At 48.5% G+C, this 22,927-nt stretch overlaps 1 protein-coding gene across 2 annotated transcripts in view; it reads left to right on the top strand.

The window, feature by feature from the left end:
* Window positions 1-22,927, top strand: part of LOC146865550 (baculoviral IAP repeat-containing protein 1-like) — a 649,379-nt gene that overhangs the window by 142,792 nt on the left and 483,660 nt on the right. For both annotated transcript variants that reach the window (XM_085632368.1, XM_085632367.1), the window contains exon 9: window positions 12,396-12,462. In XM_085632368.1, coding sequence (XP_085488494.1) covers window positions 12,396-12,462 — 67 coding nt within the window. The remainder of the gene's footprint in view (window positions 1-12,395; window positions 12,463-22,927) is intronic.

Here is a 22,927-nt window from a genome sequence, read left to right as displayed (position 1 = left end):
GTGGGTTCAGCACACGCAGGTTTCGTTGCAACTATTTTACTACTGAAGCAGCGTTATTGGAGGCTAGGTCTTACTAAAAAAAACAAGGGTTAAGTCCTTAAGTGCGACATCTGTCAGCAGATGAAAGGTTCCACCACAAACACCATTACTGATATCAGATAGACCTCTCGCATTTGTCTATTTGGGCCACTGCGGCCCCTTATAATCATATGGGGCTTAAAGGTACTTCTTGGTGGCAGTGGATTCATGCTCTAGATTCCTGTGGGTTTGGCCTCAGTGCCCGGCTGACACCCAAACGGTTATATAGGATTTGTGAGTCTTCATAGGGACATACGCAATTGCCACATTACATTCCGACTGTGGCCCTGTGTTTAGCTCACCGGCTTACAGCGAAGCCATGGGAAAATCTATTGTGGAGAGGAAGAACCCGGACTTAAAGCAATCCTTAACAGCTAGAGTATTCGGCTCGAGAATCAGTTGGGTCAATCACCTATATGGGGTCCCAAGGGGCACTTATCAACATGCCAAGCAAGAGGTTCCCTGGGGGGTTGTACTCCATGCGAAGTCCTGTTCGGGATTAGAATGTGGGTACCTGACCTCGACTGTGGCAGCACAGTAGCAGATGAAAAACCATTTGACATCAATGATCGTTTGGCTGTTTTACAGGAATTCAATGAATTTCAGGCATTACAAAGCAACGTCCAAGTAAAGCGCACTGCCACTGGAGAAGTGAAAGTTGTTCCTGCAAGAACTGCCTGGGACCCAAAGATTGGAGACCTGGTCAGAGAAAAGATTGTGGGCAAAAAAGAATTTGGACCATCTTACCGAGCACCTGTACCTGTCCTGGCTGTCGAAGAAACAAGTACAGTTCTTCTTCCGGTCCCTGGCCGGCAAGAAAGAAAAGAGATTTGTCTCTATTGATCTGATCAAGACCACACTATGTGGCCGATACTTAATAAAAGGCCGGGTGGGCTCCTGGGTAGCACCAGATCTCCTCTCGCTACCATCCAGGAAAATCAAATAGATGGAAAGATAAATTACGTTTGACGATACCACTCCACGAGGTACTTTCTCATTGTATCCAAGAGAACCCCAGTTGCCGATACCGCCTGTTTCCCAAAAACAACGAATTTGTGATTTCTACCTTAGGCTGAAAAAGACTTACTTTGGGGCCGATTACGATGCCGTAGTAAACGGCTCTGACCCTCGGTCAGAGCCGTTCCAATGGCATTGTAATCAGCTGTTCGGATTAATTGCCGACTGACCCGTTTGGATGGAGTCATTCGGAAAGGAATCTGAGCTGGATTTCTGAATGGCGTCCGATGGACTCGGAGAGCCCGTCTGCCATTCAGAAAGCCTCCAGTAATCCCAAGGGCAGCTCTTTCCGCCAGAGGGATTACAATGTCAGATTCCGACAGCCATTCTGTGCCGGTTTTTCTCACACAGAAAGGCTGTCGGAAGTTGACTTTGGGGTCCCCCAGGAGGGCCCCCATGGGTGCATGGCCTCTGGTTGGAGGCCGAGGGATCCCTGCACCCCATGGCAGGCACCTCAAGGTGCCCGTGGCAGGCACCTTGAGGTGCCTGCCACGGGGTGCAGGGATGAACTGCACCTCTTCTCTTTACAATGAGAGCTTGCATTCCGGTCGGAATGCATGCTCTCATTGTAAAGAATAAGAGTGCGACCGAACAGTGTTCGTCACATCCTAATTTCTGGGTTGGTACCGCCGACAGTAGGTCGGTCAATGCCAGTACCAAATCGATGTCAGATGGACTCAGGTCCATCTGACATCGAAATCGAGCCCTTTGTTTTTCCCTGGCTACAACTCTGGATTGCAATTGGTCTACTGTTCCTAGTCCTTTGGATTGGTATAGTGACTGTCTCTTCAATTGGTTACGTCCCCTGAAATAGACGTACTACTGGACCCCTTAAAAGCCCACGTGTTACAGTGTCTTCAGCATATTCCGATGTTGATGACAGCATTCTTAGAGCCCCCATGGGATGCTTCAGCTCCTATCAGATCGGACAACGGCTCTACAACAGGTTCACAGGTATCGAGTGTTCCCTCGGTGGCTGCTGTGGGAACTGAATATAATCACCTTTGCTCTATTGACCTGATACAAGCGGTGTTATAGGGACCGTCTTCTGTGAATGCGAGCGACAGTGATGCTTCATCTCCCACACAGGACACATAAACATTTGGCTCTCCGTGTGATGGGAACAATTCGCCCCTTATTCAAAAACAAGCCAAATTGGAATGCGAAACATCGCTTTTTTTTTTTTCTTCTCTCACTGAGCACCATGGCTTTTGATGTGCTCAGTTGGTCTAACAGTATATTGACTAATTTAGCTGACTTATAGAGCTTTTTTAATTCTAATAGCATCATTTATATATACCATGTTTTTAGATGTTTTAAGACGCTGGTTTTATGACAATGTTTTTATGATTTTTTAAACAGGCATATTTTATCATTAGTTGACCTTATCGACCTTCGGATAAGCAGTGGGTGTTATGTTCCCCAATGTACCTCAATCTAGGCCTAAGTAGCTACACAACCTTTCACCTACATTTGCTCTGCATACATTTATTTTTTTTCTTTTGTAAACAGATTTTTATTACATTTTCAAGTAAGCATTACAATCAAATCTTAGTATGTTATCTTTCTCGTCTTCCTACTTCCACGGCATTGTAGAATATATGCTTTCTCCTTAATGATCTCACCGGAAGCAAGTGCTTACCAGCCAATTCCATAACCCCAATTCTGGAACAGCTATTACTTACACAGTATCAATATTGCATGTGACATTGCGAGTTGTAAATCAGATGACTCAGACGTATTATCTTAACCTTACCCTCGGCTCAGGGGGTTTTATCTAACATGGGGTCATGTCGCTCAGTAGGCCCAGCGCAGGGAAATCAGGCAGCCCAATCTTGGTCTTCTTCCTCTTGATCACTCCCATCCACAACATTTGGATTTTTAAGTATTTCAAGTAACGCTGTTCATGCTCTAGCTACTTCCAGTGATTTCCCAATTCCCGTTCCTTTAGCTATTCTCAATCTGACAATGGTTTCACATTCAGCCCATTTAATGAACTCCTTTTTCCATCGAGAGAAACTAGGGCAAATTCCCGAATTCCAGTGACTGGTAATGTCCCTATTAGCTAAAACTAACCCAAGGTCTTGGAACTTACTTGTTACTTTGTTTTTAGCAGTGTGGGGAAAACAGTGCAGCAGACAGTATTCCAGAGTATTCCCTATTTCTTTCTCAGTCACTTCCGTCAATATTATGGTTACCTCCTCCCAGAAGTCCCCTATGTTCGTGCAGCTCCAGAACATGTGCAAAAAATCAGCTCCTATTGTATGACAGCGTGGGCAGGCTGCAGTTTGCATATTGAAATATTTATTGAGCTTGTCTGGGGTAAGGTAGGCTCTGTGTAGCACATAAAAGATTATCAACTGAAAGTGTGCAGTTCTAGTACTCTTCCACGCCCTCTCCACCAGTATCCCCATTCTTTATCTGCTATAAGCTTGCCCAGGTCTGCTTCACATTCTCTATGGATTTTGGTCAGAGGAGGAAGTGTTGTGTATGTAAGTCGCCTGTACAGACATGTGACTGCTTTAAAAGTGCCAGCCGCAGTAACTAAGTATTGGCATCCCATCGAGACATCCGGCTCAGATAGACCCTCACTCCAATGTTTCCTCATGGCTGCCGTAAGGGCTGTGTGCAATAAAAAGTCTCCTCCCGGTAGATCGTGACGCTTCCTAAGTTCGTTGAATGGGATCAGCGTGCACTCCTCATAAAGGTCCCCTATCGCAGATATACCCAGATCCGCCCATGCACCCAATCTACCCTATTCACCGCCATGGGGGAGTGCCTCACACATAAGCAAGGGGATTTCCGGCGCATATGGATGTTTGACCTTGGCCCTTCTCAGAGTTCTATTCCAGCATTTACGCCCTGCACTGAGGTCCATAGGGAGGTCCACTTCATGGCAAGGAAGTCTCAAAATTATTCCCGACAGGAGCCGCACATCTGGGGCCGCTCCCCTCTTTTCCACGGGCCCCCTAAGTTTATCCGCCACCGATTTTGTGAGTCCTTGTAATTGCGCAGCTATGTAGTAGTGTTCAAAGTCAGGTACTGCTAACCCTCCTTCTATTCTTGGCCTCATAAGTGTATTAAGTGCTACCTGTCGCCTGCGGGTCCCGATAAGAACGCCGTTACCAGTGATTTCAGTTAGGTGATCCAAACTGGGAGAACTCCATAGTAATAGAGCAGCCGCGGGAGCGTCACCATTTTTAGGCGGGCCACTCTACCCGCAACTGACAAGAGCAGAGACCCCCTGAAATCAAAGTTGCTTTTAACTCCTCGTAAAGCCCACCCTACATTTCCTTCTAATAGATCGTCAGGAGAGTGATAGATCTGGGTGCCCAGGTAGGCCAAGCAGTGGGGTTGCCACTGTACTCCTTCCGTCGCTAAGGGGACAGCTACATCCGCCCTGACCGGGAACAGGGATGACTTTGCCCAGTTCACTTTTAGGCCCGCTACTTGCCTCAAGCCATGGAGGAGGTCCTTCGCCCCTCTCAGTGCGTCACGATCATCCGCCAGAAACAGCAGCAGATCATCCGCATAGAGCGCGATGTGGTGAATCTGACCGGCTACCTCCAGCCTGGGAAATATTGCCATGTGCAACCTCTAGCCGCCAACGGCTCCATGGCCAAGGCAAACAGCAGAGGTGACAGAGAGCACCCCTGCCGTGTGCCCAGTTCTATTCGACAACCTTCAGAAATCAGTCTGCCTGTCTTGACCCGGGCCGTAGATTCCGCATATAGCAGGGCCATCCACTTAATGAATGCTGGGCCTAACCCAAACTTGCCCATCATCTCGAAGAGGTAGACCCATTCGAGGCTATCAAAGGCCTTTTCAATATCCACTGCAAAGACGGTCTCACCATTATCACAGTCAGATCTTGCCTCTAGGATCCAAAGGAGTTGCCGAATGTTTAACGCAGTGTTTCTGGTGGGGATAAAGCCCGCCTGATCCTGGTGGATTAAAGGTGACATATGGGGAAGAAGCCGAGTCGCCGGTATCTGGCTCAAAACCTTATAGTCCAGGTTTAGCATAGACAATGGCTGGTAGGCTGCTGTGTCCTATGCTGGTTTCCCCAGTTTTAGTAATAGGATAATTACCGCCTCTCTCGTAGTGGAAGGGAGGTGACCCTCCCGTACTGCTTGGTTATAAAGCTCCACTAGCTTAGGAGCAAGCAGATCAATATAGGTCAAGTAGAACTCCACCGGGAGACCATTTTCACCTGGTATCTTATTTCTGGTCATGGTTTTTATAGCCCCGTTCACCTCACTTAACCCTATGTCAGCTCCCAGATCTTCCGCTATTTATTCCGACACCACGGGTAAATCCACTGTATTAACAAAACTGGCCAAGTCAACAGGAGTGGGCGACCAGTTGCTCTTATATAACGTCTCATAAAATTCGAAGAATCTATTATTGATGTCCTGCTGGCGGTACAGGGGTTCTTCCCTTTGACCCCTTAGTTCTAGAATCACTGATCCTCGTTAGCCAACCAGGCCAGCAGGGCTCCAGATTTATCTTAGTCAGCATGGGCTCTGGCTACATAGTTTTTATAGTCAAAATAACAAAGTTACTCCACTTGGGCAGCCACCTCTTCCCTAGCCGCTAGAAGTTCCTCCTGCTTGGCTCTCTGTTCTGGTTGTTCCTTCTCCAATTCCCGAAGTCTGTTTTCCCCTGATATGGTGTCCTGTAGTAAAGTCTTACGCACTCCCACACACTCAGAGATACACCGCCCCCTTATAATTTAAAGGCATCCCACTCTATTAATTTAGAGGTTGCTGTGTTGGCATTCTCTTCAAAATACTGCTTAATAGCAGTACCCACCGCCGTTCTGTAAACCTGATCTTCCAAAGCCTCTGGCTTCAACCTCCAGATCGGAATTCTAGGGCAGACCATGTTAAGCCTAGTAGTAACGAGTTGTGATCTGAGATTGTTCTAGTGAGGTACTCAGTAGTCTGTACATTTTCATGAATATCTGTGGAGCATAGTATAGAGTCCAGTCTAACATGGAGTTCATGTAAGGTGGAGAAAAAGGGATAGTCCCTGTCAGCTGGATGTTTTGCTCTCCAGGAATCTACCAAACCTCTCTGCAATTGCCAGTTAAGGCGTACTGCTGCTATTTTATGTGTAGGTGTGTCCAGCAGTGGCGGATGCAACCGGTCCAGGCCAACATCAGTAACACAATTAAAATCCCCACCTAGGATTACTGGGCTCGTCAGTACAGAGGCCAGCGTCCCAGAGAGCTAAGCCATGAATGCCGGATGTTCTGTATTTGGTCCATAGAGGCTGCCTAGGGCTACATCTCTACCATCTAATTTTCCCGTGACTACAATGTATCTGCCATTTTTTTTAAACCAATGAAGTGGCAGGGTCACATGCGCAAACTCATTTAGATTTCCCTCTCTGTACAATTCTTCTGCTTGAAAAATCCTCAACATCAGATATAGCCAATATGTGGTCACAACGCCATCCTGATTCGTACAAATCCTGCTAGGCCAAATGAACGTGTTCTAACCATAAATTGAATGAAATACATAAGAATATTTGCTGAAGTTACGAAAAAATGATTTCAAATTGGATTTAGAAAGCCCTGATGAAGTCACTGATGTGATGACATCGTGATCTGACGAAACACGTGTTGGCTATATCGGCTATATCTGATGTTGAGGATTTGTCAAGCAGAAGAATTGTGAAGCAATTGGGATCAAAAGAACATTTGGACAATTTGTCTTTTTACACTTGTTCGTGCTCAGGAAACTGTGTTTACAATGTATCTGCCCTCTGGGTCAATCATTAGGTTTGTACATTGGAAGGGCACCCCTGCTCTTACCCAAATCAGGACCCCCTGAGAGAAAGCTGAATAGTTAGTATAAAACATCTGACCACTCCATCTACGCTGGAGTGCAGCCCTCTCTTTGGACATAACATGAGTTTCTTGGAGCAACGCAATCTGAACCCCTCTCCTTATTAGAAAAGCATGTATCCTATGACTTTGTGACAGTGTGTGCTTCCCCCGTACATTCCAAGAGATACATTTAAGGTCTATGGGGGTACCATTGAATTAGGTGAGACATCTTTTCTACATATAGACTGATTATGACACACCTGGCCCCAACAATTCCCCAACCCCTAAATAGTACAATAACAAAACCCCAACTCGCCCTCCCCAGGACAGGTGTAACCAAATGATTTCCCATCCAAACACAGAGTATTCTCCAAAACAGTGTACTGTCTAGTGATGGGGCTGTGAGGCGCAAGCAGTGGCTCTCAGAGCTCCACCAACATCTGCCCCCAGCAGTGTTCCAAAACATTATCTTCCCCGGGATCCAGGAGGATTTCAAGAACTTTGCGTTTGGAAGGCCATCATCATTCCCTCCACTCAAGTAAATTGTAGGCCTAACGGTAGCACTACTAAATAGCCACATCCACCACCCAGATTGTTCAATTCAGGCAATGTCGTCCACTGTTTGAGGCGTGACCTGCGGCAATTCTTCATCTGAGTTTTCATTAGAGCTAACAGCCACCAATCCGTCTAATTTATCTGCGTCCTGACTGGTCTTATTCGAGCCAGGGCTTGAGTCTCCCCTGGTGAGTTCTTTCGCCGCTTGTAATGCCTTACGCCTTTCGTTCCTGGCTTCTCGAGATGATGGAGCACGCAGCGTGAGGGCATTCTTTCCTGCGTACTGTTGCGATCTCTCCGTTGATACAGCTCATTCAGTCTGGCTCCGCCAACTGTCCAGCCAGTCCCACGTTTTCTGCGGGGTGGTGGAAATTTGCACCTCTGCCTGGTCCTCTACTCTCAGCTGCCCCGGAAATACCATGGCATAAGGTGTCTGAAGTTGTCTCAGTTTTTTCTTAACCACTAAAAATGATGCCCTCTGGCGCTGTACTGCCTTCGGCAACCTGCAGTTCCTGTTATTGATGGGTTTAAGGAGCACATGATCTCGATCCCGAAAATGAAGCAGTCTCACCACTATGGGCGGCTGGGCTGGGACCCTGTGGGCCCGTTCTAGCGCATAGAAGGGGGAGAGTCCCTCTGGGGCGACTTCATTTTTGATCCAGCCTTCAAGGAAGCCCATCATATCTGTACCCTCCGATTTTTCTGGCATTCCAATAATCCTTATATTGGTCCTGCGCGATCTTTCTTCGCTATCCTCTGCACGCGCCTCCAGCACTTTGACTCGGCCCTCGACTGTGGTGAGCGCCTTCTGGAGCATCTCCACTTTCTCGGGTATATCCGCGAGCACCTTTTCTGAGGCTAGCACTCGTTCCTTGAGTTTAAGGTGGTTGTCTTTTAGTAAACTCACATCTGTCCCAATCGAGTCGATTTTTGGCTCTAGGGCCTCCCTGGAGGCCGTGATAGCCTGCATGATGTCTGCCAGGGTGGGGGTTGCGCCGCCCGTCTCCTTCCCCGACTCTACACACTCCTCGTCGTCGTCTGTTTGGCGTCCTGGACCCCCAGTGCTGAGGACGGTATACCCCCTCCTCTTTGATGGCTTCTCCATCGCTCCTTGTAGGCTTCCACTTACGTGCTCCTGCAAAGTCCTCTATGCGCAGATCTCCAGTAGAGGCTGAGTGCACAGCTCTCTCAGGTGGGGGCCCCCTCCAAACACACTCCTTGATCGTGGCAGTGATCGCCTGCACAGTGGTCCTGGTGGTGTGGGCAGACTTTGACCTCTTCAGTGGCCCAGTATCCCCAGACTATCAGGCCAGTTAGATAGAGCCCCCATGGCTTTCCCCTTTCACCAAATAGTGCGCCCACGGAGTTGTCTGGGCCGGTCTCACCACTGGCAAGAACACCGCTTCCCAATGACGCTCCAGGCCCCTCAATTCAATGTCAGGGACTTCTCTGTAGACCCCCGCCAAAGAATCCAGAGTGTATGCCCACACAAGCCCAGAACTCTTACCCCGGATCACCGCCTGTAGGCTCCGGTTCAGTTCGGGTGCGAACGCAGCAGTCCAGGCACCCTGCATGCACTCGTCTCCTCGGCCACGTTTCCCTTCAATATGGCGATGTCAGGGGGGGAGGGGACCCGCTCACTGTCCTCTGATTGTGCCCCTGTTCTTCTCCGGAGTCTTCGCAGGGCAGTCCGAGGCTATTCTGGTTTCGAGCGCCACTGCCCTCCACATGCGGGCCTCGCTTACCGGACTGCCTCAGGGAGAGGCAGTTCCACAAGTCTGCAGCACTCGTCCAGGGCCCTCCTCCCATGCCTCTGCATCAGCGCGATCGGCAGTGTTCACAGGACTCCCGTTGCCACCTCGCTGAGCCCTCTGCCTCCACTTGCAGCAACTTCGGCGCCGAGCACAGCCAGGCTTTTTCAGCGGCCAACCGCTCGCGCCCTTCTTGTTCCGCCGTGGGTTAAGCTCTCTGCCCTTCCCCGGCCGCCATCTTGCTCCTCGCCGGAGTGGTCGCCACCAGCTCGAGTCTCGGTGATTCCGCCATGAGTCTGATTCATTGAACCACGGCGTTGAGATCAGCACACTCCTGGACCACTTTCCTGACCAGGAGCTACAAAATAAATGCGCCCGGGGCTCAGGACCAGTGTTTGCCGGGGGAATGTTGGCCGGAGATCCGCAGCCCAAGTCCGCTCACATAGGATCCAGGCCACACCCCTCCTACATTTGCTCTGCATAACGGTTCTAGCACTGACCTTTTACCAAGTTATGTGCTGAATAAATGTTGATCGGTTTCCTTGAAACTAGCCTCATTTATTATGCATGAGGATTCTTAGAAAAGTCCCTGTACATGACGGACATAACAGGATTAACATACTCTGTATAAAAGTCATGGTCATCTTCATCCTAGGGCGAAAGACCTACTCTGCATAATTGCAGATATTGATTTAGGCTTATGTACATAATCATACTCACAACATATCGATTGTGTAGGAACCCCAAGACTATCTTTAAGGTATACAACAACCATACCAATACTAGATAGACAATGGAGAAGCTTCTGTGCTGACACAAGACGCTGGGGTCCCGGCCTGCAGAAGCTCCAGCTCCCAGTGGTCTGACATCCCTTGTGCGGTGTCCAACTTGAGACAAGATGGGGTCCTTCGTTCTCTCCCATCCGGTAATGTGGTTTGCCCTTTCCTAAGGGAATCTGTGCTTTTACACCCACATACATGCTAAGTGCACTTATGTAGGGTTTGCATCATAAGAATTCGCTTGATTACCATCATGTATATACATGCCTGCATATATTCACTGTTTTAGCACCATGGTAGAATTCTACCTTTTATTTACTCTGTTGGTACTTGTAATCTTATACATTTGTTTCTGTCTAATGGCTGTCGCAGCCAACATGTTTTCTACTAGAATGATGCTGGTTCAATAAATACTTATTCAAAACGTCCCCATCGTTTATTCTGTGCATCTCTCTGAGTCTAAGTGAGCACGATTGACTGAGCAAAAAGTACTGTACTATTTCTGTGATCCCTGAAGGATCAAGGATTGTCATGTTCGATAGTTGCCCGAAACTATTCGCTCCTTGGTAAGGTTAGGGGGCTTATGTTGGCACTGTGAGCTAGCTGATCTAAAGGCTAACATATCCTTTGGGGGTGTCGGGTATCATTCTAAGCACCAATCCCTTAGTTTATATTGTCTAAACACGCAGATCCTATGTATTTTTAGAAAGTACACAAAAGTATTTTTCTCAGCATAGGTCGCAGCCCGATTTCTTGTGAGTCCCATGCTGGTGGTTTGTGGCCCTATGGTGTTGTTGCTTGGTTCTTAATCTAGCTCACCCACTAACCATGCCCAATGACAGTTCTTGATTGATGGATTTACTACTTGAGACAGGACCAGCATGGTCCATGCCAGATCATACATGTCTTGTCATTTCACCTCATGTGTTCTTGTGCAGAGTTCTTGATGCTTCAATAGACACAGCAGGCATTCTGGCGCTAATGTCCCTCGTTCATAGGATTAGACTGAGAAGCTGTGATGGAGGAATGTTGGAGATAATTTAGAACCACCTCTACTGGTAGAAAAGAAGAATTAGGTGTGCATTCATAATTTATATTTCACTTTATTATAGGTCCTGCACGGAGTGGTACAGAAAGGGCTGGTCCCTTTGTTGTCCTGAAGAATAGGTTTAGGGCATACCTTGAAACATGTCGACACAATACTAGGGATTGTAATTACATAACAGTTACTTTTTCCTTTTATTAACCCCTTTTTATCCTTACCAACTAGGAGCAGGAATAAAACATTAGGTCACTAGTTGGGTAATTTTCAAACATCACTTACACCACTCCCCCTCCACTGCACTACACATATCCTCACAAAGTAAGTGCTCCTACGTAACTCCGCAAGTCGCAGCACGCCCCAAGCAGTAGATGTTTGGGATGGCCCCAATGATGAAGCATGTCACCTATGGGCAACCCTGGGTGAGTGAGGGGACTCAAGAAAAGAAATATTTTTTTTCTGCCAGTAGAGGTGGTTTTTCACCCAATTGGTGAATCCCCGTTTTTCTTGGCTAGGTTCTTTTGATCCGTCATCTACGGATCCTTTTTGCTGTACTCGGATCACACAGGAGGGTGAACCTAGCCCAATCCTCCTCCTCCTCCCCCTAATTTTGATTGGGAGATAATTTAGAGCCTGTCTTTGCATGGGTACAGTGTGACAAGAGTAGACCGTTCAGAATGTGTCACGGGTCAGCCCTTGAGATGAGTAGACCATTACATTGGCCTACTCTGCATGCGTCTGGTCCCAGCATGAAACATGGTTCTTCAGAGCTACTGCTGTCATAGCCTTGGTTGCATTGCTGCAGACCCAAGTTGAAAATGATAAAAGTGAATTGTTTAGTGGTCCTAAATACAAGTTATTTTACACTCCATAACGCAACCCCCAAAAATATGTGCATTCTCAGTGATATTATCAAGCCCAAGGACCGAGATGTAGCCTTGCATTTGACAATACAGTTCATTCCCTATTGGAACATCCAATCCTGTCTTCTTAATGAGCCAGAGAGTCACCACAGTATGCTTGATTCCCAAAGCATTTTGAGACATAGCTGGTATACCTTATTGAGCCTGAAGCTGTTTAATTTCTTATATCTTCTTTTATTTTATGTAATTTCTTTGGAGGGTCAAAGGAGGGTAAGAAATTCAAAGGTTCACAATCATAGCATACACTTATTGCTCACTACAATGAGCTGCAAGGTGAGCTGGAGTTAGAAAAGGTAGTCTTAGAGATTCGATTTAGTCAAAACTGGTGTATTTGTAGCTATACTAGCACTACAGTAATGCCGAAGCAAGTATGTTAGACCAGAGACACTCACTGACTCTGAAATCTCTTTCCAGGACTCACAAACTGAAACTGGAATCAGTGATAAAGAAGATCCGTCAGCCATGATGTTCCCTGAGAGTAGTAAGTCAAATTTGTATCTTTCACTGCAGGCTCAAATCTTACCCTAAAGAATGGACTTTGTTGGGAGACGTCTTTGGCAATATGATCCCAAAGGCATTGTTTTTTGAGGAGTTAATTGGAACGGAAATGCCATTTATTTGTATCCAATATTTTCTTACCTGTAACTCAAAGTCTTTCCCATCATTTTCAATCCTTGGTAATATTACACCAATCTCTTTCCATAGTGAAGTACCCAGGGCCCCCTCCCTGTTTTGAGAGATTCTGCTACAATGACACATGAACCCCTAACTGGTGTCCACTGTACTGCAGCCGGGATGAGCATCAAAATGGAAATCTTCTGCCTTTTGGCTTTTCATTTTATAGTCCTGTAGAAATGCTTTCTCTGTCTAGGAGGCAGGGGCGTCTCTATTTTGGCAACCTGGGTGAGTTATATTTTTTGCATCCGCCCCCTTCTTTTGTGCACACAAAGTAGAGAGTACTTCTTGGGAGGTGGCACCAAAATATTCATCTGAAATTGCCCTGAGCGCCATATGTTTTGGGAAGTTTTGTTATCCTGAAATGTATTTTATTAAAACAGAAGGGGTGGGAAAACTAAATTAGACACATCTTACAATCTCACAGCATAGACAATGGAGACAAATTCCACTTGCTCAGACAACTGAGTTACTTTTTAAGTTACTTATAGATCTTACTGGACTATATAGGGTACACCAACCTAAGAGTCTCAGTACTCGGGCAGCAGTACAGATAATGTCATAAAATGTGTTACCATTACAGACAAATGATGACGTGTCTCCACTCTCCATTACCCCCTCATGGGTCCTCCCCATCCCAGTCCTTACTATGTGAGGCAGTCCTGCCTCCATCCAGCCAATCACAACGCCAGTATTCAAAACCTTACATAAGCCCCTCCCACCTACCGCCATGCCTCTTTTTTTTCTGCTCCGACAGCAGTCGGAACGCTGGTGCTCCCGGTTCCTGTCTCCTGGTCTGGATTTTCTTCAAGACGGTGCCGTGAGTGTTTGTTTGCAGTTTTTATTTCTTCTGCATTGTTTTCTTATTATGTCGGCGCGGCCGATCCGGTGTTCCGGTCGGCCACGCTTCTGTTCTGGGGTCAGGAACGCTCCCTGTTCATGTGCTGGGCTGGGGTGGGGAGTTTTCTGGTTTCCTAGCCCCGGGTCGTTCCGGCGCTGGGGTTCTAGTGCAGCGTCCGGCCCCCGTGGCCATTTTCTTTTGAACTGTGCCTGTGGGTGGAGACTACAGGGCTGCCCTTTTTTATTTTCTTCAACCGGTCTCACCTTTGCATGATTGGGTATTTAGGGGCAGTATTTATTGGAGGTTGCTGGGCACTTCCTTTGATTGTGTGGTGAGTTCCTGTTTGTTTGACACTCGATTTCTCGCCATGTGTGAAGGGGCTTCTTCCCCTGTGCCTGCTAAGGCAATTTCGAAGCAGCATAATGTTCAGGAACTGCAGGAGGACGACATCTTGCAGATTTCTAGGGTGGATTTACAGGACTTGATTAATTCTGCGGTCCAGTCTGTGCTGCTGGAGCCTGCAGCTAAGCGGGCTAAGGATGATGAGGAGGACATGGACAATTCCCCTAAGGGGAAGTACGTCGAGGGTAAGGTTTTTTCTGACATGCTGGTCTATATTCGAGAGGTGCTGGGGTTTGACCCTAAATCCCTAGCTGAGGAGGGATTTTACACCCAGTATAGTTCTTCTGTGGTGGATGACCTCCCCTTCCATGATGTCCTGAAGGATATCCTCAAAAAGGAGTGGCTTGAGGTGGATAAACAGGGTAGTCCACGATTCCTGGGGAAGCGGTATTGCTTGGCGAACTTTGATTCTCAGTTTCCTGTGATTCCGAAGGTTAATTCTCTTTTGTCATCTATGGCTGCCTTTTCTTCCTCTTTGTCCTCGGAGGAGGCTTCCCTGTCTGATCTGGTAGAGCGTAAGGTGGAGTCTGCTCTCAAACGTTCTTACGCCGCTTCTCACTTTGGGGTGCGTGCTAGCACTTATGCGGCCTATGCATGGCAGGTCCTGCTTAAGGATTTCGAGAAGCTGTTTGACTGTCTTCAGAATCAGGGGGACCCTACTCCTGTGTTGGCTCAAATGGAGGTCTTGGCGCAATTCCTCTCGGATGTCACTTTTGATTCCTTGTGGGCTTTCTCCTCAGCTGCTGGGGCGGCGGTGGCTGGAAGGAGGTCTCTGTGAACAAAACCTTGGCATCTTGAGGCTGCACAAAAGGCCTTAGTCCATAAACTGCCTTTTGAGGGTCCCCGTCTCTTTGGGGATGCTTTGAATACGATGGTGCAGTGCTCTGCGAAGGAAAAGAAGTTGTTAAAGCCTTTTCAGCCTGCTCCTAAGAAAAGGTCTTTCTTCCAGAAGCAGGGGTTTCAAGGGGTTTTGTCCTCTCAGCCCTTTCGTGGTCGGGCCCGTGGTCATGGGGCCGTGTTCCATTATAAATCCCGGCCTCAGCAGCAGCAACAGCAACAGCCTCCCTCTGGTGCAGGACAGAAGTGACTATGCCGCTGTGGGAGCTCGTCTCCGTTTGTTTCTAGACCGTTGGTCAGCTCTGATTTCCGACCAGTGGGTCTTGTCTGTTATCAGGTGGGGTTACCAGATTCCCTTCCGGAGCCCTCCCCCTCTGCATTGTTTTCTGGTTACCCCGTTGTCAAGAGACCCGTCCGACGATCTGCCATGTTGTCCGGCGTCGCCATGTTGTTACGGAAAGGGGCAGTGGTGCCGGTCCCAGTGAAGGATGTGGGCCTGGGGTTGTGTTCCCATCTGTTTCTGGTTCCAAAGCCCGATGGTTCATTCTGCCCCATATTGAATCTCCGTTCCCTAAAACAAATTGGTACGGTTGTATCATTTTCGGATGGTCACGTTGCAGTCCGTCATTCCCCTCATCCAGGAGGGCGATTTTTTGGCTTTCCTGGACTTAGAGGACGCCTATTTTCACGTTCCGGTCCATCCAGCCAGTCAGCGGTTCCTGAGGTTTGCGGTCCAGGGGATGCATTTCCAGTTTCGGGTTCTGCCATTCAGGCTCTCCACTGCTCTCATGACTTTTACCAAGGTAATGGCTCCTGCTGTGGGGGTTTTGCAACATCGGGGTTTCTCTGTTTCCCTATATTGATGATTGTTTGATCTCTGCTTCCTCTTTTCCTCAGGCTCTCGTTCCATCTGCTGTTCTGTACCATCTCTCTCTTCCTCTGTTCCGGTCCCTTTGCCTTCGGTTCGGGACTCCTTGGATCGGTCTTTTTGTGTCTCCTTACAACTCTCTCCTGCCCCGGTTTTGTTCGGTGGTGCTGTGTCCTCAGGCTTGGGTGGTGGATGCTCTTTCGATTCCCTGGCCTTCTCGCCTTCTGTATGCCTTCCCTCCCATTCCCCTCCTCCCGAGGGTGCTACAGAAGATTCGGGGGGAGAAAGTTTCGGTCCTGTTGATTGCTCCTTTCTGGCCTCGCCGCCTTTGGTTTCCTCTCCGTTTGCGGCTGGCAGAGGGTCGGTTTGTACGGCTTCCTTTGTGTCCGTCTCCTCTTCAGTTTCCGCTCCTGTCTCTGCCTTGTCTTCGTCATTTGCAGCTGACGGCTTGGCTCTTGAGCGGTTGACGTTGGAGTCTTTGGGCTGTTTGTCTGTGGTGGCTCGTGACATCCAGTTGTCGCGCCGCCCTTCGACCCTTAAGTGCTATGGTCGTCATTAGGGTTCTTTTGTTTCTTGGTGTCCTTCTCATGGGGTAGATCCTGTACTGGGGGTTCCTACTTCTGTGTTGGATTTTCTCCGAGATGGTTTTTTGAAAGGCCTTTCCCCTTCCACGTTGTCTGCTCAGTGGGCGGTGGTTCGTGCTTGTTGGGGTCCTGGGGCCTCCTTGGTGAGTGTTGCCCCTTTGGTTAGTCGGCTTCTTCGGAGCTTTTGGCTTCGTCGGCCAGTTTCTCCTGTTCTCGTTCCTTCTTGGGATTTGCCTACTGTTTTGCGGGGTCTCTAGTTGCCCCCTTTTGAACCTTTGATGGAGGTGGATTTGTTGTGGCTGTCTGCTAAGGGGGCTTTCCTGTTGGCCATTACCTCCGCTCGCCGGTTGGGTGAGTTGGGTGCCTTGCTAATTTGGTTTCCTTATTTGCAGTTCCTCCCGGATCGGGTCGTTTGGCGGCTTGATCAGGCTTTCCTGCCTAAGGTTTCTTCAGCAGCGGCTGGTCCATAGGTGCGCCGGGGCGGCGCCCCACAAAAGAAACTGCTAACTGTCTGCAGTTTGGGCAATGGAATGTAAGCAGACGAATTGACAGCTTTCAATTTGTCTGTTTACATTTCCCGGGCTGGGCAGGTAAAAGTGCGCATGTCAACGCACAGCGCATGCAGGGGAGAGGGGGGGGAGACTGTGGAGAGCACTCAGAGCAGGAGTCCAGAAGATGGCGGTCTGACTGCGCATGTGAGTGAGGAGTGTTGCTCCTCACTCACATTCAAAACCATTAGGTTTGCTGCACATGCCTAGTGTAGCGTGCAGGCCTCTGAATAGGATCCTGCTCGGGCGGTGACACGTTTTTCGCAAAGTCGCCCCATGCTCTATCAAATGCCAGGGTACAAAGTAAGTAAATAAGGGTCAGCCGCCTCCCATCGCATCCAGTCTCCTGATTTGGCAGTTTAGTATGCAAAAGAAAACAGCGGGGTTAGGTCCACCTTGTTGCAGAGGAGACGAGCGGGATCGGAGGAGAATGGAGATGCCTGGTAAGTTTATTTTTTTAATGTATTCATTAAATTAAGGAAGGCCTACTGGCTAGAAATTGCTGCCACTCAGTCAGTCTACTCTACAGCCCTCATTAGTAGGGAACTCCATTAGTAATACCGCACCCAGGAGTAACGATACCACGAAGATGGGTGTTTCCACGTTGCAAGATACTGGGCCACTATTATGTGCTCGGAAATAACTTCATGAAACTCAGCTTCCGCATCAATTGCAGCAGGGATTCCTGCCATGCTGGTCGGGTTGCTACATTTACATTTCACCAGAAAAACCCCAGTTGTCATTTAAAGCACATTTTGTAATTGCAATTTAGGCAGAGACTTTTGTTTATGCCTGCATCCGAAGTAGAACGGAAAATACAATATGGGATACTGAAAGAAGTTACTAGAACACAATCTTTAAAAATGCGCTTTGCTTTCTCAGTTGAAGGTATTTTCTAAAATGGTTTGATTTTGAGTTTTTGGTTTGAAATTATCGGTTGCCGTCTCACTCGCTTAAGGCCGCTGGCTTGTAACACGTGGGTATATTACTGGCCAAGCTTTGCTCACTTGTAGCAAGATCTTGCACGTTGAAGGCTTTACGTACAAAAGACACGTTTTATTATAACTTGCAAATGAGTCAAGGTGAAGGAGAGTGGTGTTGTGACATGATGGAAGCATATCGTAATGTCAGTGGACCTTTGAGGCATTCTTTTTTGGGGCGAGAGTACAAAGCCCCAAGTAATTATTGAATGTAATGCAGTGGGCGGCTTAATTGAAAATCATCTCTATACGTGTTTTTAAAGCATGCTAACAGGTACACAAAGGAGCCAATAGGAAAGGGTAGAGTTGCGAGAATATCCAGCTGGATGAACCTAAAATGTAACACTCGGCAAAACAGTTACCCTGTCGTGTAGTACAACTACCCCCTCCCCCTCCCCCCCATATGCACGGCCAGTCTTCAAAAACCGACTGCAACATTTCTGCGGTCATTAAATAATAAAGCTTTGGCACACCCCTCTGCCAACTGATGTCCGCATTACCAATAGAACAGCAAAACACACCTCTAGTGCAGGCAACAGCACTAAACCGATATTGTGAGCGTGGGACGTTAGTATACACACGATGCTCACAATTTGCCAAATTCAGGTGCACACAATCGCAAGTGCATGTTTTAAAGGAAGTCTTAGGGAACTGTGCCAGCTTGTAAGCGCTTAGATGCGATTCAGTCTAGGAAGCAGAGCTACATAAACAGCCATTCACTACCTCCCTGCAGCACAGCGCACTATGCAAGCAGACAGTGCCGGTGACAAGAGGGTTAGGACACGCCCGATCTTAAATACAAGGCGGGAGGAGGAAGTGAGAGTTGTCGGTGCATTTATGTGACAGGCACTTAAGTGCAGAGCAATACGGTTCTGCTCCGGGGCTTTAAACAAGGGCGGGCAGGACAGTGACAGCTGCAGAGGAATCCAGGAAGGGTGGCGCGTGGGGGTTTGAGCAAAAAACCTTAGGCAGACGCTGCTCACCAGCACCACAGACCTGTAGCCATCCACTCAAGCCTCACAATTGTACCTGGCCACCCATTGCAGTTCACCCCGCTGCAAGTCGGCCCAGCCACAAATACCTCAGCACCACACCTAGCTACCAACAGTTGAATACTTCTCCCTACCGCTGCACCACACCTCAGCTCTTCACTGCAGTGCCCTGCCACTGCCCAGCCCCAACATGCATTCACCACTTATCAATTCACGTTCCCACGCGTGACCCTGAAGGACAGCTGCAGAATGTGAGGAGAGGGTGGTGTGAAGAACACCACCACCCGCCATCGGCAGACCCCCCAGCTGCCCCATGAGTCACAGGAGACGTGGTGACTGCGCACTACGGACACCGGACCCAAGCCAAGGCACCACCATGAACGGCATCCCCACAGAACCCTGGTGCACAAATGTGCGTCCTGACGAGCAGTGCACACGCGCACAAACGAGCTGTCTGCAGCAACTGGGCGCATATTGTAATCCGACGCATACAGTTTAAGCAGAATCTGTGATCCTGGACAGATCACTACATCGATCAGTTAGTTTCATTACTTTCGTCCTGCCACAACTATAACAAGTTAGAAGCAAGACATCATGCGACCGATCGGTTTCTTCCAAAGAAAGGGGGTAGTTTGCAATAATGTATTAGTACCACACGTCACAGGGGACACTACCCTTGGGACAGCGCTGGCCACTGCCTAGCAGGCTAACGTGGGCAAAAGCACCGCAGTATGAGAAGCCACCACGGGGTACCACAAGCCCTCCCACCCATGCAGCTACCATTACCTATTTATAAGAAATCATTGTTGTTACTCATTTATCTTAAACAGCTAACACCCAGTGACAAAGCCAATCATAATGACAGGCTTTAGGCGTATGTCAGTTGCTGTGCCATTTATCTGGATAAAATTACATGTCAGAGAGAAACTAAAATACTGGTCTGATGGCACACTATGGGAATCACATATATGTGTTCGAGGCATGTGGGCTGCTGAATTCATATCTGTGCATAGATCGCCGCCTAGTGTTGGGTCCGGATGATTGCACATTGTTGTCCTGGAAGAGTCTTCGAAGTATCACGAGATAGGTGGCTACTCCTCTGGACTACAGTGCGCATGGGCATCCTCTCCATCCTCAGATTGTTTTTTTCCGCCATTGGCTTCGGATGTGCTTATCTTAGCTCAAGTTAGGAAAACTTTATTTAAGGCCAAAAGCCTTTAGGTATCGTCGGTATTGTTTGCGTTCGGTATCGACAACTTATTAGACTTGGTCTCGAATTTATTCACACTTCTCGGACCTAGTTTCGGTCCGAACATCGATCGACGTTCGAGGATGGAATCGAGGACTCCCTTCAAGAGATGTCCTTTATGTCATGCGAAATATCCACAAGTCGATGTCCATCCGGTGTGTAACAAATGTTTATCACCGGATCATGATGAGTCAAGGTGTATGGCCTGCGCCCGGTCCCGGTCAAAGAAGACACTTCGGAATCGACGGGCGGCTAGATTGGAGGCCAAACAATCGGCGCCTAACCCGGTTAACATATTCAGCACCGAGGATGAAGAAGTCGAGAGCGTCGAAGAGATAGACTCGAGCCATGCTTCGGAGCATGAATCCCAATCTGACGACGATGATGAGGTGATCTTCGAGGACGAAGACGTCGTCGACGAGGTAGGAGACGACGATGAGGCCCTTGGGGCCGAGGAAGATAGCTCGGGCGAGGAGCTAGGCCAATCCGTCGATGCGGAGGCTGAAGGACACAGTCTTCATAAGGCTCAGGTCGAGGGATCGCCTCCGGGCCTTACCCAAGATCAGTTGGATCGTTCTACAGCCCCGCCTGAAGGCCCGGCTTCGAACTTTTCAAGAGCCAACAATATCAAAAAATACTGGATTCGATTCAGTGAAAGCGAAACCAAACCCATCACCGGTCAAAGCGAAACCGAAAGTGCATATGGTTCAGGTCGGATCGAAGTCATCAAAGCCCTCCAATCCGTCGACACCGAAAAAGGACATCGGAGCCGACCAAAGAAAGAAGGACTTCGGTGCCGAGAAACCAAAAAAAGGCTTCGGCACCGAGACACAGAGGAAGGCCCTCGGTCCAGAGAAGACGCAACGGCCTATGGCACCGAAGGTTGGGGCACCAACCACCAAGGTCACGGTGGTCGATCCGACTACGTCAACACCTGAAGAGTGCGGCGACTGCCAAAATATCGGATCGACAGGGCGTCGATCCCAAACTTCGGATCGAAAACCCGAAGGCTGGGAAGAAACTGGAGACCGCGTCGAGGCCTGTCTCCAAAGAGCCTATCGGTTCCAAAGCACCGTCTGCATTCACGTTGCAACACGTGTCGGAGTCCCTAAAGCGCATCAGAGAACGGGCAACCCTCGAACCAAGCACGGGTCCCGAACCACACAAGGCACCGATCAAGTTTGGATTGCCGCCACCAGGGGCACCGAAGATGTTCGAACTTCGGAGGAGTGTCGAACAACCACGGACAGTGTCCACGGAAAGAACCGATGTCGAGGACTCGCAGGACCAGTTTATCGACGCCGACACTGGTAGGCTGTTGTTCCGCAAGCGGAGAATTGTTCCAGAGAAGGCTTTGGACTCATACAAGATTCCACTGAAAAGGAAACTGGCATCAGGTTCGACGCCAGTGCTTGTAGAAACATTCCAAACCTATCATCAGGAACCACCATCTTTTTCTCCTACACACTCGGAGGCGGATGCAGGAGAGGGCTATATTGGGGATGATACCACTTATCCTGTGGATAATCACCCTGATGACCAACAGCAAGACCAAGATCAAGCATGGGGAGACCCTACTGACCAAGGTGACCCACAAGATGCTCCTGACACTCATCTTTATAATATCAAACCATCTCCCACTGAAGATACTGCTGCTTTTAACGCCCTCATTGAAAGGGCAGCTGCCAATCACGGAGTGGAACTCCATTCTGACTCTGTGGAGGAGGATTTCTTGGTGGACACGTTCTCCACATCAGAAAGAACAGTCAAGACTCTACCAATGTTAAAAGGGGTTCTTAAACATGCTAAGGATATCTTTAAGGAAACAACCAGGGCACGGGTATTGAACCCGAGAATAGAGAAGAAATACAAACCAGCACCCGGAGACCCAATGTACATTAAGGGTCAATTGCCGTTGGACTCCATGGTAGTTTCTAATGCTCGCAAGAGAGCTAACTCGCAGACTACAGGTGATGCTCCTCCTCCAGACAAGGAGTCCAAAGTGCTAGAAACATCAGGCAAAAGGGTAGCAGCACAAGCAGCAAACATCTGGCGCATTGCCAACACTCAGGCACTCCTGGCCCGATACGACAGGTCACACTACGATACACTAGAAACACTGCTAGAAAACCTACCAGATGAATACAAAGATGGAGCGGAGCTCCTCATCAGAGAGGGACAACTCATTACGAATGCGTCCATCAAATGCGCACTAGATGCAGCTGACACTGCAGCAAGGGCAATCAACACTAGTGTGATGTTGAGGAGGCACGCATGGCTGAGAATATCAGGCTTCAAACCTGAGATTCAAAATAATATCTTGAATCAACCAGTCAACCCAGACTTTTTATTTGGCCCGAGGTTGACACTACACTGGAAAAGATTAAAAAGGACACTGAAACTGCGAAATCTATGGGGGCTCTACTGTCGCGGCAGTTTCGGAGTGGCTCCTTTCGTCGCCCCGGGAATAGAGGAGCAGCTAGAGGTCAGGGGTCCCAGCAGCAGTACAGTAAAGGAGGTACCCAGAGTACCTAGAGTACCTATAATAAAAACAATAGGGGTGGATATCGTGGATCCAGCACCAAAGGCAGAGGACGAGGACACAACAACACCAGGTCCTCCGCCAATAACAAACAGTGACGTCTTGTCGCTGCCCCCCGCCCACATAACACCGGTCGGGGGGAGACTCCAACAGTTCCTGCCAGTCTGGAGATCCATCACCACAGAAAGGTGGGTCAGAGAAATTGTCCAGTACGGTTATTGTCTAGAATTAACATCCATTCCACCCAACATACCACCAAGACACCGTCCTATGTCCGCAGAGCACTTGACATTATTGCGGCAAGAAGTACTAAGTATGCTGCAAAAAGGAGCCATAGAGCTCGTGCCTATGGAACAGCGGGGGTCAGGGGTGTACTCTCTGTACTTCTTAATCCCAAAAAAGGACGGGTCTCTACGACCTATACTAGA

This window comes from Triturus cristatus, chromosome 2_1 (genome assembly GCF_964204655.1).
Source record: "Triturus cristatus chromosome 2_1, aTriCri1.1, whole genome shotgun sequence".
NCBI lineage: Eukaryota > Metazoa > Chordata > Amphibia > Caudata > Salamandridae > Triturus > Triturus cristatus.
This window is presented reverse-complemented; position numbering and strand designations above follow the sequence as displayed.